At 37.6% G+C, this 19586-nt stretch overlaps 1 protein-coding gene across 1 annotated transcript in view; it reads right to left on the bottom strand.

Moving 5' to 3' along the window:
* GRID2 (glutamate ionotropic receptor delta type subunit 2) overlaps positions 1-19586 on the bottom strand; it is a 2297645-nt gene that overhangs the window by 1960053 nt on the left and 318006 nt on the right. Inside the window, exon 2 of the mRNA XM_069743575.1 lies at positions 7110-7265. Coding sequence (XP_069599676.1) covers positions 7110-7265 — 156 coding nt within the window. The remainder of the gene's footprint in view (positions 1-7109; positions 7266-19586) is intronic.

The following is a 19586-nucleotide window of genomic DNA, read 5'->3' as shown; positions in this document are numbered from 1 at the left end:
AACAAAAAAACACTGTGCACATGCTGCGGAAAAAAATGCGCGGAAACGCAGCGTTTTATTTTCCGCAGCATGTCAATTCTTTGTGCGGAATCCGCAGCGTTTTTACATCTGCTCCAATAGAAAACTGCAGATGTAAATCCGCAGCGGAATCCGCAATAGAAAACACGATAAATAAAGTAAAAACCGCAGTGGATTTTCAATGCGGATTTATCAATTCCGCTGAGGAAAAATCCACAGTGGACCATACTACGTGTGCACATAGCCTGAGGCTTCAGTCTTTATATAATAAGTGCTTTATCACTAAACATTGCCCATAACTGAAATATATATTTTTATTTTTGCAGTAATGCAGGAAAAAAGACTTAAACAGTACAGTGATAAATATTATACTAGCTGGGGGCTATGTAAGCCTAAATTACATATTAATTTTAAAAAAGGTGTAAAAAATAAATCTATTATTGAATCAAATTCCATTTTGTTGCTTTTATATTTTAAATTTTCTCTCACATTGAAATAAGCTGAGTTGAATCTTTGATGAAAATGTATTTTATGATTTCCAGTTTCTATCTGCCTATTTTGTTTAATTTATTTAATAAATTGGAAAAACTGCAATTGAAAAATGTGTTATCATTTGTTGTATGTGTAGAGTGAAAAGGAAAATACAGTATATACTCCAGTGACTGCTGAACAGAGGAAGAAGGTGCCGCGCCCGGAGGCCATCTGTCCGGGAGAAGCTGCCAGGGACCGCGCCGGGAGCAGGTGAGTATTTCATATTCACCTTTCCTCGTTCCACCGCCACCCCATCTTCCGTGTCCTCTGCAGTGACTGTTTATGTCAGAGAGCGCGATGACATATTAGTGTGCGCGCCACCCTCTGCCTGAACAGTCACTGTGGAGAGACGGGATGGTGAGGAGCAGCGGGCAGCGATGAGAGGGGAGTATGTCACTTTTTTTAATTGCAAGAGCAGCATTAACGTGGCACATTGTTATATGGAGCATACATGGGGCCATAATGAACTGCATGGAGCATTATATTTGACACATTGTTATATGAAGCATATCTAGGACCATAATGAATTGCATGGAGCATTATATGTGGCACATTGTTATATGGAGCATCTTATGGGGTCATAATGAACTGTATGGAACATTATATGTGTCACATTGTTATATGGAGCATCTCTAGGGCCATAATGAATTGCATGGTGCATTATATGTGGCACATTGTGATATGGAGCATCTTATGGGGCCATAATGAACAGTATGAAGCATTGTATGTGGCACATTGTTATATGGAGCATCTTATGGGGCCATAATGAACTGCATGGAGCATTATATGTGGCACATTGTTATATGGAGCATCTAAGGGGCCATAATGAACTGTATGGAACATTATATGTGGCACATTGTTATATGGAGCATCTCTAGGGCCATAATGAATTGCATGAAGCATTTTATGTGGCACATTGTTATATGGAGCATCTTATGGGGCCATAATGAACTGTATGGAGCATTATATGTAGCACATTGTTATATGGAGCATCTTATGGGGCCATAATGAACTGTATGGAGCATTACATGTGGCAAATTGTTCTATGGAGCATCTTATGGGGCCATAATGAACTGTATGGAGCAGTACATGTGGCAAATTGTTATATGGAGCATCTTATCGGGCCATAAAGAACTGTATGGAGCATTATATGTGGCACATTGTTATATAGAGCATCTTATGAGGCCATAATGAACTGTATGGAGCATTATATGTGGCACAGTGTTATATGGAGCATCTTATGGGGCCATAATGAATTTTATGAAGCATTATATGTGGCACATTGTTATATGGAGCTTCTTATGGGGTTATAATGAACTGCATGGAGCATTACATGTGGTACATTGTTATATGGAGCATTTTATGGGGCCATACTGAACTGTATGGAGCATTACATGTGGCACATTGTTATATGGAGCATCTTATGGGGCCATAATGAACTGTATGGAGCATTACATGTGGCACATTGATATATGGAGCATCTTATGGGGCCATAATGAATTGTAAGGAGCTTTATATGTGGCACATTGCTATATGGAGCATCTTTTTGGGCCATAATGAAATGTATGGAGCATTATATGTGGCACATTGTTATATAGAGCATCTCATGGGGCCATAATGAACTACATGGAGCATTATATGTGGCACATTGTTATATGGAGCATCTTATTGGGCCATAATGTACTGCATGGAGCATTATATGTGGCACATTGTTATATGGAGCATCAATGGGGCCATAATAAACTGCATGTGGCATTACATGTGGCACATTGTTATATGGAGCATCTTATGGGGCCATAATGAACTGTATGGAGCATTATTTGTGGCACATTGTTATATGGAGCATCTATGGGGCCATAATGAACTGCATGGAGCATTATATGTGGCACATTGTTATATGGAGCATCTTATGGTGCCATAATGAACTGTATGGAGCATTATATATGGCACATTGTTATATGGAACATCTTATGGGGCCATAATAAACTGTATGGAGCATTATATGTGGCACATTGTTATATGGAGCATCTTATGGGGCCATAATGAACTGTGTGGAGCATTATATGTACCCCTTTTTTGTATGGCATCGTATGGGGCAATAATCAGCATTTGTGCAGCATTACAGTATATGGGCCAAATATTCATATGGAGCATCTTATGGGGCCATAATCAGCATTTGTGTAGCATTATATGGGGCATATTTTTATATGGAGCATCTTATGGGGCCCATCATAAAATTTATGGAGCATTATATGTGGCGTATTTTGTATGGAGCATCTTATGGGGCCCATCATGAACTGTATGGATTATTTATTGGGCTCCTGATTCAATATGGATATTCAAAAACGCAATGTACTGATCTCTCAATTAATTTTACTTTTATTGGTATCTATTTTTATTTTTGACATTTACCGGTAGCTGCTGCATTTTCCACCCTAGGCTTATACTCGAGTCAATAAGTTTTCCCAGTTTTTTTGTTGCAAAATGAGGGGGTTCGGCTTATACTTGGGTCTGCTTATACTCGAGTATATATGGTAAGTATAATGAAAAAGAAAGTAAAAAGTATTGAAAATGGATGAGATGAGTTGTTTACACACTGATATTAGTCCAGGTTTATTAGCTGTACTCAAGTTCTCTGGACATGATTGGCAGTCACTATACTGTCTGTGTTTTCACAGTTGGTACTCCCAAGCTGACTATCTTAGTTCAACTACAGATCCGGCTCCATATTTGGGGACCCAAAATAGAAGAGGGCTAAACTAGGTAATATATTGATAAATATGCACACATTTTAAAAAAATAATATATTGATCTGGTCTTTAAATTATCAATTTGAAATATATTTTGTCACTTAAGATAATTTGTATGCATGAATACATATAATAACATAATATAGGGAAAACATTAGCAAGTAACTAAGATGAGTAAAATTCAACACTGATTTCATTGCTAGTTTACTCATCTTATCTTTACAGTGCACATAGAGATTTCATATCAACATTGATAAACCACATCACCTCTCTATTATGTGTGACGGATGTCTGAAATTATTTATTAAAATGAAATGTTGATTTATATGATTAACTTTTGTTCTCACTTAGACTGTTATTCATTTGTTCATACGGCATTTATCTGATAAAGGTCCAAGTAGGAGCGCAACGTTATAATCGAATGGACTGTTTTGGACATCAATAAAACTATCACAATTTCATCTAACTTCCCTTTGAGTGCCAAATTTTACTCATATGAAATAGGGAAAATATATATTTTTTTTATTATTGATATCTTAAATACTGCAAAGCATCTGTCACTTTTCAACTTAAATGTTGCATACAGTCATCAAATTATTCTTAAAGAGGCCACTTGTTTTTACACAGCATGTCTCATGGGTAATTGCTTGCAGTATACACACTGCCATTAGTTAAAGCTGTTGTCCTACAAATATAGTACATTTTAAACATTTAAAGTTCTTGGAATAAAAAATAAGTTCAGCAAATGGATGTGGAACTTACTCGTGTGAGGTAAAACATTTCTTTCAGTGAGGTAAAACATTTTTTTTTATTTTTTTAAACAGGTCAATAAATGTTTTACCCTGCAAAAAGCAACAGCTGCTATCCCATGTTGACCTGTCTGTATTTTCTCTTTTGCATCCTCCCCTGCCCAGGAGCTATGGTATGATCAGACCATGTTCCTGCAAAGTCGGAAACAGCTGATTACTAGGAATATCTCAGCACAGAAACATGTTTTTATCCATCCAATTGTAGAACTTATTCCAATATCTGTTTATTAAATTTTACTATGTTCATAGGGCAATCCTTTTAAGTGTCACAATAAACAATATTTGAAAATACAGATTAAACGACCCTATGATACAATGTGTAACAATTATTTTTAGTTTAATATTATCCATGAAACAGTTGGATTTTACTATATACACAGGGTTTTTGTTAGACTCCCTGTCATGCAATATCTTTAGTCTTTTTCTGCCTCAGGCTCTGTCAGCCAATGCCATCTATGGTATGCTTTTTATTAAAGAGTTCAATTGTTTCATACAATTTGTTAAAAAAAAGTATCCCAAGAAATAATCCAGTGGAAAAATTCATAATAATTAATGTAATTAACTTTTTTCAGATTAATTTACCCAGAAAATAATGATTTACAGAGTAAAAAATGTTTACAAAATTTGGAGGGTTCAAAAAATACTTAAAAAATTTAAGTTGACGTAACAGGATATGGTCAGGTCCAGATTCATTATGCAAGTAACAGCAGAGCATGTTGAAGGTGATAATTGGCATTCAGAGCATGTGTTTGTCACAGATAGCAGTCATCAGTGAAAGGAGAAAACAATTTCATAATCGCTCCATGTCTTGCTCTTTTCCAGCCATTGGGGAAGTGCCAAGCATTTGGGCAATCTTTGTCCTGACCTCTTCCTTTCTCCACCACTCTTGTGTTAAGGATCTTCCAACATACAGGGTTCTCTTTTTCTACTTAAAGGCTTGTTTTGTTTACAGGTTGTATTATTACTTCCATTTCCTATTTGGACTTTCCTCATTCATGGAATCTCTCAGTCCTGTGATACATGCTTATATTGCTGCATTGCCTGTTCTTTGTTAAAGGGTCTCTGGGGTGAGTGGCTTACAATCACACCCATATCAGAGTAGTTGTGTATAGTACTACCTCACTATACACATATCATGCTATATCCTGTATTAAACAGCTCTGTGTGAGGCTTTATCTTTGATATAGAGAAAGGAGGAGTAGGTTCTTGAATTATCATGGGTTTATTGTTTTTGGTCTGTTTTTGATTGGCTTTAATATTTGTAGTGGTGTGTGTTTAAATAAAATCAATATCTTTTTGTGACTTATATATTGTGATCCATGTGTTTGTGCATGTCTCCTATTCTCTCTACTCTCAGTGCTAAGCACTAACATGTCACAGCTGTTTTCCAATCATGCCTAATGTTCAATTGATCAATGTCCTGCTCAGCACATGGACAAACTAAGCGGGATGTCAATCTTTTAAACCGCAGAAATGGCTGGAGAACAGCCATGACTGCTCAGTGCTATCCCCTCCCCAATGGACGGAAAGATTATAGATTATAAAATAGGTTTTTCATTTAATCAATGATGGCTACCTATGATAAACATGTGCTGTGGATGCTAATTACCACTTCTGCTATTCTTTTTATAAAGAATCTGGACCTGACAGATTTTCTATACATTACCTTCAGTTAAACCCCAAGTTCTAGATGGTAAACTCTACAGTGGTCTCAATATTTTGTTTTCCCAAAGAAGCTAAAAGATTTCTGGCAGTGGCTTACTCTACTCTTGACTTAGAGAACACATGCATGCTTCAATTAACTGTAAAAAAGCATATGGTGGGGATAACAATTGGGATAGATAACAGTCAGTCCATCTTTAAGACCGCTATACACAGTAGATAGCTGACGACTGAACATTTATTTGGTTGACAACTATTCCTTCTGACTCCCCCATCAGCAGGTTGTTACCATGTTTTCTATGAAGGATCCATTGCCAAACTCCTCTAACAACAGCTTATCTCGCAGTCACACAAAAGAAACAGCCATTGAAATTTCAACATTTAGATCATTCTCTCTACCAACATCATATGTGGGGGAAAGTCGGGAGGTCCTTGAAAACACTAGACTGTTGGCTAATCCATCAATATCGAAAGATTCATCCAATTTTGTCTCTTTATGGAGTCCTTTAGAAAATACACAGTTTAGTCCAATATGCTAGCTAAGCCAGCTTTAAAAAATACTGTCAGACTTTGTTTACACAGCACAGCAATATAAACTACCTGTGGGCTTAGTCATACTTGGACATAGGCAGCAAATGTAATGAAATAGGATGCTCTGTAAAAATTTAAAATAAAATAAAAATCATACATTATTTTTCCCTCAAAAAATACTTGAAAAGACACACTAAGAATTCTAAATATTTCTTGCATTTAATAATTTTTTTTAACCTTGTTAAAGTTAAAGCGTTGTTCCTTATAAAGCATAATTTGCAATTGGTTTAGCTGTACCCACCTTCCCTGAGTCCATTGTTTGGTCTCCAATGCTGTTCCCAATAGGTGTCATTGCCTGAGGCACTGAAGCCAACATGACAGAGCAATGGCCAATGAGTGAACTCAATAGCTCAGGACCAGGTGTTTTATCCACATTGTAATATTCTGCTTGAGCGCCCACTGATTGGTTGCCATGCTGTCAAGGTGATGTCAGCGCTGAAGCCAATGCTCCATACCAGGACCAGTGACAGAGACTTGCTCGTGGACCTCGGTAAAGTGACTGCAGTATGTTTTTTTTCAAATCAAAATGGAGCAAGGGACAAATTATATTTGGAAAGGAACAACCTATGTAATAAAGTAAAATTATTACATACAATATTACGATATATATCTTCTCCTATATAACACATATAGGTGAAATGTTCAAAAAACATACCGTATGTAAAATACATTTTCACCACTATGTATATATATGTATTTTTTAAAGCATTGAAATAAAAGATTGAAAATATAACATTTTGCCTCCTACCTTCCTGGACAGCCACAAAAGGATTACTACCATCAACAAATTTTTCAGTAAATGTGATTTTTTCAGTTTGCAAAATATCTTCATTTAAATTGAGGTCATCAACTGCCATGCGAAATACTTCATAATCTTTTCTAGCGGAGTCATCAAAAATTGCCCCTGAAAAAGAATAAAAGATGCTTTTAGTAGAGATACAACGAAAAAAAAATTGTGATGGTTAAACGAAATTTCAAGGCAAAACTTTACTGACTTTAACATATAAATATACAAGACATGACACCAGTAGTTATAAATGGTCATCTTTGAAACTAAATAAGGCATGGAGTTTGTTTTCATATGAATGTTGCATAGTTGTAAGCTTTCTGCCACTATAAAAGTTGATGCTATGTAATCTGTCAGGTATAATAGGTCTTTTTGTACCTTATTCTGTACAAAAAGCTTTTTAGTTGATGTACCATAATAAATGGTTCTGACTATGCATAATCCAACTAAAATGAAGCATATCTAGGATGACACAGCAGTTAGGAGTAGCTGTCCATGAGAGGAGCCACTGGAAATCAGTAAGGATTATTCAAATGTATTAATGCTTTTTTCTTGTTTTTGCTAATCATGCATTGTACTGCGAGTAGTATAGTCTGCTTCTCTTATAAAAAAAATAGTACGGCTTTTTTGGACTTCAAAGATAATAAATAATTACAGAAATGTGAATCAATTTCATGCAAATAGAATTTGAGTAAAATTTTAGGAGTAAAGATTTATGAAATTCTCGGGTTCCACCAAATTTGGACAATTTGTAATTTAATTTGAGCAAATTGCCAAAAAAGTGCTTGGCACCAGTTTTCACATCGCAGAAGATTGCATAAGAGACAAAAAGCAGAAGGTTTCAGGTGCGCACTCATCACATGGTAAAGTGCAGCCAAGCAAGAGGAAAGATCACATCTTTCAAACAAGCTTAGGCAGGGAATGCAGCAGACATTTGAAGAGGATTTTAGGATAAGGAGAGAACATCAGAGCTTACAGTCCAGCAATGTAAATTGGGGAAAAAAGCCCTAAATTAGACAAATACTCTAGAAAGTACTGTGTTGTATAACTGTAGCAGTGAAGAAGAGTGTAGTAGTTTGCAAATATTATAGAGATTCATTTGATAGGGACTGAGAGAGATAGAAGACATTCTAGCAGCAGTACCTGATAAGTACCAGTGCAATTAATCAGTGATATGATGTACAGTGGGGAAAATAAGCATTTGACACACCGCCGATTTTGCAAGTTTTCCCACCTACAAAGAATAGAGAGGTCTGTAATTTTTATAGTAGGTAAACTTCAAGTGTGAGAGACAGAATCTAAAAAAATCCAGAGAATCACACTGTATGATTTTTACATAATTAATTTACATTTGCATTTTATTGTCTTAATATATACTTACCTTGTAATGTCTTCACATCTTGTTCCGCCCAGATGTGTCCAGATCCCAGAAATTCAAGCGGAGGAAGTTCACCGACCGCTATATTGGGACACCCAAGTGATGGGTGTCTCAATATGGAAAATGCTGGTGGTACCAGCCTCTTGCGCTATGCCACCAGCAGAACACTGTAGGCACCAAACACACACACTGTATATGCCTTACGCACAACACACACACACACACTGTATACGCCGAGAGAGTGGATAGGTGGGTGAGCACATGGCAGGGGAGATTCTCAAAGCTGCAAAGCCTGCCTTCTTCACGACATTACCGCCCTCCCGATGATATCGCATTGGGCCTCCATCCAGTATGAAATAAGTATTAAGTGCACCTATGTCAAATCTCCATTTTATGTAAGTGAGAAAGCTTGCAAAATTGTCAGAGTATCAAATACTTATTTTCCCCACTGTAGCCGACATTCAAACTACTGCATTTGAATTAGAATTACATTTTTTCTTCATTCTTAATGGACTAGAATGTAGCAGCAAGCTGCAGAGAAAAAAATATGAAATAAATATCTGTCAGCGACAGTGTGATTTCTTGTCTCAAGAGGCTGTACTTGTGAAAGGAGAAATAATTGTTTTATAAAAATAAATCCAACCCTTTTTGGAAATGGGGGAGTAATTATGGTTGAGAAAAATGTTAAAAGTTAAATATAGTGTTGTACAAATATATTGTAAAAGAAAAAGTTAAAATAGCAATGAACGTGGTAATATTAAATAAAAAAATGCATACCACAGCTAATAGTATGAGAGCCACAAGCACCGAAACTACCACCACCCTTGGCATCAGTTGTCAAGCCAGTAGTAATACCAGGCCACGATTGATCTTCTTTTCCTCTGGCACGTGTATTAGTGAGGAGTAAGAGAAGGTTGTTTTGGAATGCATGGGACATACCTCTAACAGCAACACTGTCAGTTTGAGTTAGAGAGCTTGAAAGGGGATGAATATAGTCCTAGGAGACATTACAGTACAAACAATAGGTTGGGCACCACTAATACAATAGAAGGAGATCAATCCAAAGCACAATCCATATATATATATATATATATATATATATATATATATATATATATATATATATAAAAATATATATATACAGTTATATGAAAAAGTTTGGGCACCCCTATTAATCTTAAGCTTAATATTTTATAAAAATTGTTTTTTTTGGCAACAGCTATTTCAGTTTCATATATCTAATAACTGTTTGACACAGTAATGTTTCTGCCTTGAAATGAGGTTTATTGTACTAACAGAAAATGTGCAATCTGCATTCAAACAAAATTTGACAGGTGCATAAGTATGGGCACCCTTATCATTTTCTTGTTTTAAATACTCCTACCTACTTTTTACTGACTTACTAAAGCACTTTTTTTGGTTTTCTAACCTCATTGAGCTTTGAACTTCATAGCCAGGTATATGCAATCATAGGAAAAGCTACTTAAAGTGGCCACTTGTAAGTTGTTCTCCTGTTTGAATCTCCTCTGAAGAGTGGCATCATGAGCTCCTCAAAACAACTGTCTAATGATCTGAAAACAAAGATTATTCAACATAGTTGTTCAGAGGAAGGATACAAAAAGCTGTCTCAGAGATTTAACCTGTCAATTTCCACTGTGAGCAACATAGTAAGGAAATGGAAGAACACAGGTACAGTTCTTGTAAAGGCTAGAAGTGGCAGGCCAAGAAAAACATCAGAAAGGCAGAGAAGAATGGCGAGATCAGTCAAGGACAATCCTCAGACCACCTCCAGAGAGCTGCAGCATCAATTTGCTGCAGATGGTGTCACTGTGCATCGGTCAAATATACAATGCACTTTGCACAAGGAGAAGCTGTATGGGAGAGTGATGCGAGTCCTCTATGGTCCAATCCTTAAGGTCTTTGGCAAACTTCAGCCTGGCTCTCCTTTGCTTTTCATTGATGAAGGGCTTTTTTCTACCTTTACATGACTTGAGCACTGCCTCTAGGAGCCTGTCATGAACTGTTCGTGCTGTGCACTTCACCCCAGCTGCCATTTGCCATTACTTTTTAGGTCACTTGATGTAATGCTGCGGTTGCTGAGTGACATTCAAATAAGATGATGGTCATCCCGGTCAGTGGAGAGTCATTTTTGCCCTCTGCCAGTCTGTAACAGTAACACCCTTGTGCTAAATGCTTCCCAATACCCTGTCCAAAACACTGGCAAACATGCCTCTTGCTCTGCACCTAATCTTAAACATTCTGTCTTACCATGATCTGGCACTTCCAAATCTTTGTCCCAGCCCAGCGTTCAACTTTCTCTACCCCAGGCCGAGGAATGAAAAATAAATTCCCCACCCACCCACAGGCCCAAATGCTATATGAGCACATTTCCGGCTGCTTCCCATGGAAATATTGCCATTTAGGCTGGTAGACACGGTGGATTTTCTCTGACTCATGGTGGCAGTGGTCCTTTGGTTCTCGTTCCCCAACCGTCACTTTTTCTCCTGGTGTGGAGTCCCCACCTTGTACCAGCACATGTCCAGGAACATCACCTGTGCCCTTAACAATGCACTTACTGGCAGTAACCAACATGCAGACAAAGGCTCTTGAGCAGGGACAGTACATTTCCCTGACTGCACACTGGGTGAACATTTTGGAGGCTGGTGCCAAGTCACACCCTAGCCCGATTCATGTGCTCCCAATGCCGAGGATTGCTGGCCCTACTTCTTTCAGGGTTTCTTCCACCTTCTACAGCAGTTCATGCACCTCCTCCTGCTCCTTGTTATCCTCCATCTCCGATATGGTATCTTAGAGCATGTTGTTTATAACAGTTGGAAGCTTGAATCTCTGCAGCACTGCCTCAAACCATGGCAGAGTTACCCCTTCACGGTGCATCCCATTTAAATTTTTGTGTTTCTATTCTTTGCTCCACTGTTTCCCAGAGCCATAACTTTTTTATTTTATATGACCATGTGAGGGATTACTTTTTCTGGGACGAATTGTAATTTTGAACGTCACCATTAGTTTTTTTATATAGTGTACTGAAAAACGGGGAAAAAATTCCAAATGTGGTGAAATTACAAAAAAGTGCATTTCCAAAAGTGTTTTTTTTTACCATGTTCACCAAATGCTAAAACTGACCTGCTATTATGATGGTCCAGGTCATTACAGTTTGCAGATACCAAACTGTTATAGATTGTTTTTTATTTAAGTGGTGAAAAAAATCCAAAATTTGTTAAAAATAAAAAAAAGAATTGTGCCATTTTCCAAAACCCATAGCATTTCCATTTTGCTTGATCTTGGACTGAGTGAGGGCTTATTTTTTGCACGGTGAGCTGATGTCTTTATTGATACCATTTTGGTGTAGATACAATCTAGAGGGACTCTAACCCTGTGTCCTTAGTTTAGAGTTTTGTGACCAAACACTAGCGTTCACTCTGTGGTATTGCGGCCCTGTGACGCAACAGAGTTCACCACCTTACACAGGGTGAAGCTAACCCATGTGTGAGCACATTATACCGCAACTTATATCTTCCTTAAAATTATTTGGTGCGTTCTGCCAGCCCTACCAGTACGTCTGAGAAATGGAAGCCTTAAAAAAAATTTTAAAAGCTTTTTAGTACTTTTATAGATCACAGAAACTTACACCGCAATACAGAATAGTGTATGGCTGAGAAATGTAGCCCAGAAAAATGTTTCAATGATTTTTTAATGTGTTTTATAATACAAAAAAGTACCTCAAAGCATGTAATACTAGATGGATCAAAATATATTAAATTTTTAAGCCCCCATAAGAAACCTGCAGCTATATATTTGCCTACGGACTGCACAAGCCTAATCTCTGTCTATAGACTGGATACTGTCACTCTTCCTTCTCCTGCGACTCTCTCTCCCTCTTTAGGCTAAATACAGATTGTATGTGCTACAAAAGATTAGTCCTTAGATGGGCTGTTAGTAAGGTGGCTCAGCACTGGCATTACTCACACTTCCGAGCACCGTGATACTAAAGTGATAAACAAGTATCATCGAGCATGTTCTGCACTTCAATCATATCTTGATATCTTGATATATACAAATTGTTAAATACCATTTATTTGACAACATATTGTACTTAAAATTCATTTAATTAAGTTTACTTGAAGAACCAATGTTTGTGAAAAGGATATAAAAAACTGCCAATTGTATCAATGCCTAATTTAAAAAAAAACTATTTAAAGTATTCTGAATACAATTCCTGAGTAACATTTTTGTCAAATTCTAAAAGGAATAATATAATAATATTTAGAATAGTTACACCACTGTAAACATAGCCTTCAACATGTTTGCAGTGAAAAGGTAGATTATAGACATAATAGATCAAGACCTTTAAAGAGTATGACAGATTAATAGGACAGAAAAATGACATGTGAGTAAGTTGCCAAGGTTTTTGGGCTACACTTAGCTCAAGAAAGAAGGTAATTGTAACCTACATTAACATCTGTCAAGGTGATGAATAGTATGGATTTAAAAAAAAAGAGTAAAAAAGTAGCAAGGTCTCTTTTTCTACATCAAATACATTTATCATAATAATCTCTTTAAATTAAAAGTGTATTTAAAATACAAATAAATTTTAAAAAAGAGATCAGTAAGGTAATACGAGTTTTGTTGCAGAGAACAGTTTAGATATAAGTTAAAATACATGATTCTTTATAGATTAAAGTTTTCTGAATCCCAAGCTACAGTTGAAACCAGAAGTTCACATACACTATAGAAAAAGACAAATATGCATGTTTTTCTCAATATCTGAAATGAAATCAGAATAAACCTTTCCTGTTTTAGGTCAATAAGGATTTCCATAATTGTTAATATTTGCCAAATGTCAGAATAATGAGAGAAAGAAACAGAATGTTTTAAGGCAATTTCAATTAATTTGAAATCACTAAAATATGTACTATTTCCTAGTTTATGTTTTATTTTCTATGCACTTTTAGCTTGTTCTTGTTTAATAATTCCAATGCAAACTTTAAAAATAGTATTTCAAGCAAACTTATGATACAGCAAAATATTGATAAGCTGCATATCTCAATTTATATTTACTTACATTCTTGGTATGAGTATAATAAGATACAAGGAGCAGAACTATTATCAAAAAACCCTTAAAAATATTTAGCTATAGTGCAGTTTTAAAAAGCTACAACTGGTCACCACAAGGTATTTATAATTTTTGTTTTTTTCTTGGGCTTTGAATGTGAAATAGCCTCAGTGTGAACGCGCAACTGCATAGTGCACATATACCAAGTTATGCTCTGGCTCATTTCTTTGGTTTTGCTGTAGTTTTTTTTACTTTGTACAAAGAGAGGTAGGGCTCACCTTTTTAAGATCGTCATTTCAACTAAATAGCTACCCATGGACAGGTTTCTGAACTTTCAATACCATATCCTGCTCTGCACTTATCTATATTGAGATCTATATTCAGTTCCACTCAAGTAAATTCACTCATTCCTACTTGATACCTATATGAATATATATATTTTTAGAACACTTATTGTCAAACTACTGTGTTTTCTCTTTTTAAATCATAATGACAACACAAAACATTCAAATTACCTTGATCAAAAGTTTACATACCACATTTCTTAATACCATGTATTGCCCCCTCTAACATCAATGACAGCTTGAAGTCTTTTGTGGTAGTTATGGATGAGGTTCTTTATTTTCTCAGATGATAAAGCTGCCCTCTCTTCTTGGCAAAAAGCCGCAAGTTCCTATAAATTCCTGGGCTGTCTAGCATAAACAGTGCGCATCAGACCTCCCCAGAGTGGCTCAATGATGAGGTCAGGAGACTGAGATGGCCACTCCAGAACCTTCACTTTGCTGTAGCCAATGACAAGTCGACTTGGCCTTGTGTTTTAGATTGTTGTCATGTTGGAGCGTTCAAGTACGTCCCATTCACAGCTTCCGGGCTGATGATTGCAAATTTGCCTCCAGTATTTGCTGATAACGTGCTGCATTCATCTTTCCTTCAAATTTGACCAAGTTTCCTGTACCTTTGTAGCTCACACACCCCAAACATCAGCGATCCACCTCCATGCTTTACAATAGGAATAGTTTTCTTTTCATCATAGGCCTTGGTGACCTCTTTCTATATGTAATGTTTATGGTTGTGACCAAAATGTTGAATTTTGTTCTCATCACTCCAAATTGCCTTTTTCCATAAGTTTTGAGGCTTGTCTCTGTGCTGTTTCGCGTATTATAGGTGGTTCGCAGTTGCGTCTGCATTAATTATTTGAGCACAATTCCTTTGTCAGAGTAGGATGGGAATTCCTGCTTGAACCCAGCATCTGTCTCCGGGCATCCTCAGGCGCGGGCTCAAAAGCCATTGAGTGACAGAGCAGGTTCAATCACCAGTGCAGTTGGGATAAGCTTTAGGGATGCCACTAGCTCCTACTCTGCTGCATCCTGTCAGCTAACAGGGTACAGTGTTCTATTGTGCTCTGCATCTCTGTGAAGCAACAGGGTTTGCATCTGTTCACACTGGGTGACATTAAGCCCTGTGTACTTTGGTGTAATACTACCATAGAGTGCCGCCATTACTCAGCAGCAGGTACAATCTCTTCACGGTGGACCCCAGGCTTCCAGACTGCAAACGCACCTTATTTCCGTACTTATATTTATTTGGTGCATTCCACCAGTCCTAACAGAGGCTGACAGAATAGATTAGAATTCTAATACACATAGAATAGGAAGATATACAGATATCAGCGACAAATACAATTAGTACAATGTGTGTGCAGCTTATTGTACATATATTTAATTAATAAAATAATGTTTATCTGAAAAATGGCGTGGGTTCCCACATAATTTTCTTAACCAGCAGATCTAAAGCAGACTGCTGGGGGCAGATGTATACAGCCTGAGAATACCCATGGAGCTTCCCAGGGTATTAATATTAGCTAACAGCTGTATACTTAGCATTTACTGGCTATTAAAATGGGGGACACTAAAAAATGATGTAGGGTCTCTCTGTAATTAATAACCAGCAAAGGGTATGCAGATAGCTGCGGGTTGATATTAATAGGCTAGGAAGGTGCCATGGATACTGGCCCCTGCCTGGCTAAAAACATCATCTCTCAGCCACCCCTGAAAAGGTGCATCTCTAAGATGTGCCAATTCTGGCACTTAGCCTTGCTCTCCCACTGACCCTGTAGCGGTGGCAAGTGGGGTGATGTCACCTTTTTTTGTCAGGTGACTTCAAGCCCTGAGGTTAGTAAAGGAGAGGCGTCAATTACACACCCCTATTACTAACCCCATAATTATATGATGTGAAAACACAAACAACCAGAATAAAGTTCTTTAATTGAAAGAATGACACAGATTCCTTTAATAAATCTTAATTAAACCATATTTGCGACATCACCCATTCCACCAATGCCATCATTTTTTTAGGGCTCCCCATATAAGTAGCCAATAAAGGCTAAGTGTACATTTGAGCTAATATTATTAGCCTTGGAACCTCTATGGGTATTACCCCCTTTCAGGCTGTAAACATCTGCCCCAGCCGTCGGCTTTCCCTCTGCTGATTAATAAAATTACGTGGGAGTCCATTCCATTTTTTTCGGATAAATAATATTTTATTAATTAAATATATGTACAGTAAGCTGCACACACATTGTACTTATTGTATTTGACACTGAAATTTGTATATCTAACTATTCTATGTTTATTTACTGTATGTAATCCATGTATTCTATCCTGTCAGTTCCTGCTTTGATTTTACACTACGCGGCTTCTGAATTGCTGGCTTTTCTTCAATCTATCTATGTAATATATATATATATATATATATATATATATATATATATATAAAATCAGTGGCACACATTTAGACTATTTGCATTTTCCCACTATGCAACGTAATCATTATACTGACAGATTGCTGATCTAATACTCTGCAATGCTTCTGCACTGCAGAGCATCATAGCAGCTTCTGACAGGCAGGGGAAGAGGCATGTCAGCTCCTGCGCTTAGCAGGTGCTCATAACAACCACCTTCCCTGCAGGACCCTGAAGGAACCCGCAGCCATCTTGCAGCTGGGGGTCACCTGGAGACCATCAGTACAATGCGATCGCATCGTTGTGCTGATGGGAGCAGATAGGGAGCTCACTCCTTGTGCAATGTTCCTCGATGACCCTGTCACTATTGTCAGCGGCAGCAGAAGGGTTAAACATCCACGATCAGTGCTAGGACCAACTGTAGGCATTGCTATAGAGTGTCAGCTCTCACCACATGCCTGTAGAGAGGAGGGAGGAGATAGAGACAGAGCTCTTTTTTCCTTTTCCCCCTCCTATCTACATATAAACTTATCTGTAGCAGCTGCAATCTCCTATTTTAGTAATGAGAAAGTCTGTCTTCACTGAATACAGATTTTACCTCAGAGTAGAGAATTTTGATAGTAACTGATCAGTCAAGAAATACTGAATCACTTCAATCTTCAGCAGGGAAAAAAATTCCAAAAACATCTCCCTCCTAAATTTGAAATATGGTCTCATGACCTGTGGATTTGCAGCAAGCTGATTACCCTTCAATGTGCAAAACTAAAGTGCATCAGATTAGCATATGCTGTTTCAATATCAAATAAGTATTTTGAATTAGACCTTATTTGCCCTTTAACCCCTTAGTGACAGAGCCAATTTGGTACTTAATGACCAGGCCAATTTTTGCAATTCTGACCACTGTCACTTTATGAGGTTATAACTCTGGAACGCTTCAACGGATCCCGCTGATTCTGAGATTGTTTTTTCGTGACATATTGTACTTCATGTTAGTGGTAACACTTCTTCGATATTACTTGCGATTATTTATGAAAAAAACGGAAATATGGCAAAAAAATTTAAAATTTTGCAATTTTCAAACTTTGTATTTTTATGCCCTTAAATCAGAGAGAGATGTCACAAAAAATAGTTAATAAATAACATTTCCCACATGTCTACTTTACATCAGCACAATTTTGGAAACAAAATTTTTTTTGTTAGGCAGTTATAAGGGTTAAAAGTTGACCAGCAATTTCTCATTTTTACAACACCATTTTTTTTCAGGGACCACATCACATTTGAAGTCATTTTGAGGGGTGTATATGATAGAAAATAATGAAGTGTGACACCATTCTAAAAACTACACCCCTCAAGGTTCTCAAAACCACATTCAAGAAGTTTATTAACCCTTTACGTGCTTCACAGGAACTGAAACAATGTGGAAGGAAAAAATGAACATTTAACTTTTTTTTGCAAACATCTTAATTCAGAACCATTTTTTTTTATTTTCACAAGTGTAAAAACAGAAATGTAACCATAAATTTTGTTATGCAATTTCTCCTGAATACGCCAATACCCCATATGTGGGGGTAAACCACTGTTAGGGCGCACCGCAGAACTTAGAAGTGAAGGAGCGCCGTTTGACTTTTTCAATGCAGAATTGGCTGGAATTGAGATCGGACGCCATGTCACGTTTAGAGAGCCCTTGATGTGCCTAAACAGTGGAAACTCCCCACAAGTGACACCATTTTGGAAACTAGACCCCTTAATGAACTTATCTAGATGTGTGGTGAGCACTTTGAACCCCCAAGTGCTTCACAGAAGTTTATAACGTAGAGCCGTGAAAATAAAAAATCGCTTTTGTTTACACAAAAATGATCTTTTTGCCCACAAATTCTTATTTTCACAAGGGTAACAGGAGAAATTAGACCACAAAAGTTGTTGTGTGATTTCTCCTGAATACGTCAATACCCCATATGTGAGGGTAAACCACTGTTTGGGCGCACCGCAGAGCTTGGAAGTGAAGGAGCGCCGTTTTACTTTTTCAATGTAGAATTGGCTGGAATTGAGATTGGACGCCATGTCGCGTTTGGAGAGCCCCTGATGTGCCTAAACAGTGGAAACCCCCCACAAGTGACACCATTTTGGAAACTAGACCCCTTAAGGAACTTATCTAGATGTGTGACGAGCACTTTGAACCCCCATGGGCTTCACAGAAGTTTATAACGTAGAGCCGTGAAAAAAAAAATTGCATTTTTTCTACAAAAATGATCTTTTTGCCCACAAATTTTTATTTTCACAAGGGTAACAGGAGAAATTAGACCACTACAGTTGTTGTGCAATTTCTCCTGAGTACGTCAATACCCAATATGTGGGGGTAAACCACTGTTTGGGTGCACCGCAGAGCTTGGAAGAGAAAGAGTGCCGTTTTACTTTTTCAATGTAGAATTGGCTGGAATTGAGATCGGACGCCATGTCGCGTTTGGAGTGCCCCTGATGTGCCTAAACAGTAGAAATCTCCCACAAGTGACCCCATTTTGGAAACTAGACCCCCCATGGAACTTATCTAGATGTGTGGTGAGAACCTTGAATGCCCAAGTGCTTCACAGAAGTTTATAATGCAGAGCCGTGAAAATAAAAAATATTTTTTTTTTCCACAAAAAAGATTTTTTAGCCCCCAAGTTTTTATTTTCACAAGGGTAACAAGAGAAATTGGACCCCAAAAGTTGTTGTCCAATTTGTCCTGAGTATGCTGGTACCCCATATGTGGGGGTAAACCACTGTTTGGGCGCACGGCAGAGCTCGGAAGGGAAGGAGCGCCTTTTTGGAATGCAGACTTTGATAGAATGGTCTGTGGGCATTATGTTGCGATTGCAGAGCCCCTGATGTACCTAAACTGTAGTAACCCCCCACAAGTGACCCCATTTTGGAAACTAGACCCCCCAAGGAACTTATCTAGATGTGTGGTGAGAACTTTGAATGCCCAAGTGCTTCACAGAAGTTTAGAATGCAGAGTCGTGAAAATAAAAAATATTTTTTTTTTCCACAAAAAAGATATTGTAGCCAAGTTTTTATTTTCACAAGGGTAACAGGAGAAATTGGACTGCAAAAGTTGTTGTCCAATTTATCCCGAGTACGCTGATGCGCCATATGTGGGGGTAAACCACTGTTTGGGCGCACGGCAGAGCTCGGAAGGGAATGAGCGCCTTTTTGGAATGCAGACTTTGATAGAATGGTCTGTGGGCATTATGTTGCGATTGCAGAGCCCCT

This window comes from Ranitomeya imitator, chromosome 1 (genome assembly GCF_032444005.1).
Source record: "Ranitomeya imitator isolate aRanImi1 chromosome 1, aRanImi1.pri, whole genome shotgun sequence".
Classification (NCBI taxonomy): Eukaryota; Metazoa; Chordata; class Amphibia; order Anura; family Dendrobatidae; genus Ranitomeya; species Ranitomeya imitator.
Note: the sequence above shows the minus strand (reverse complement) of the source record. Positions and strands in the feature narration are given on the sequence as shown.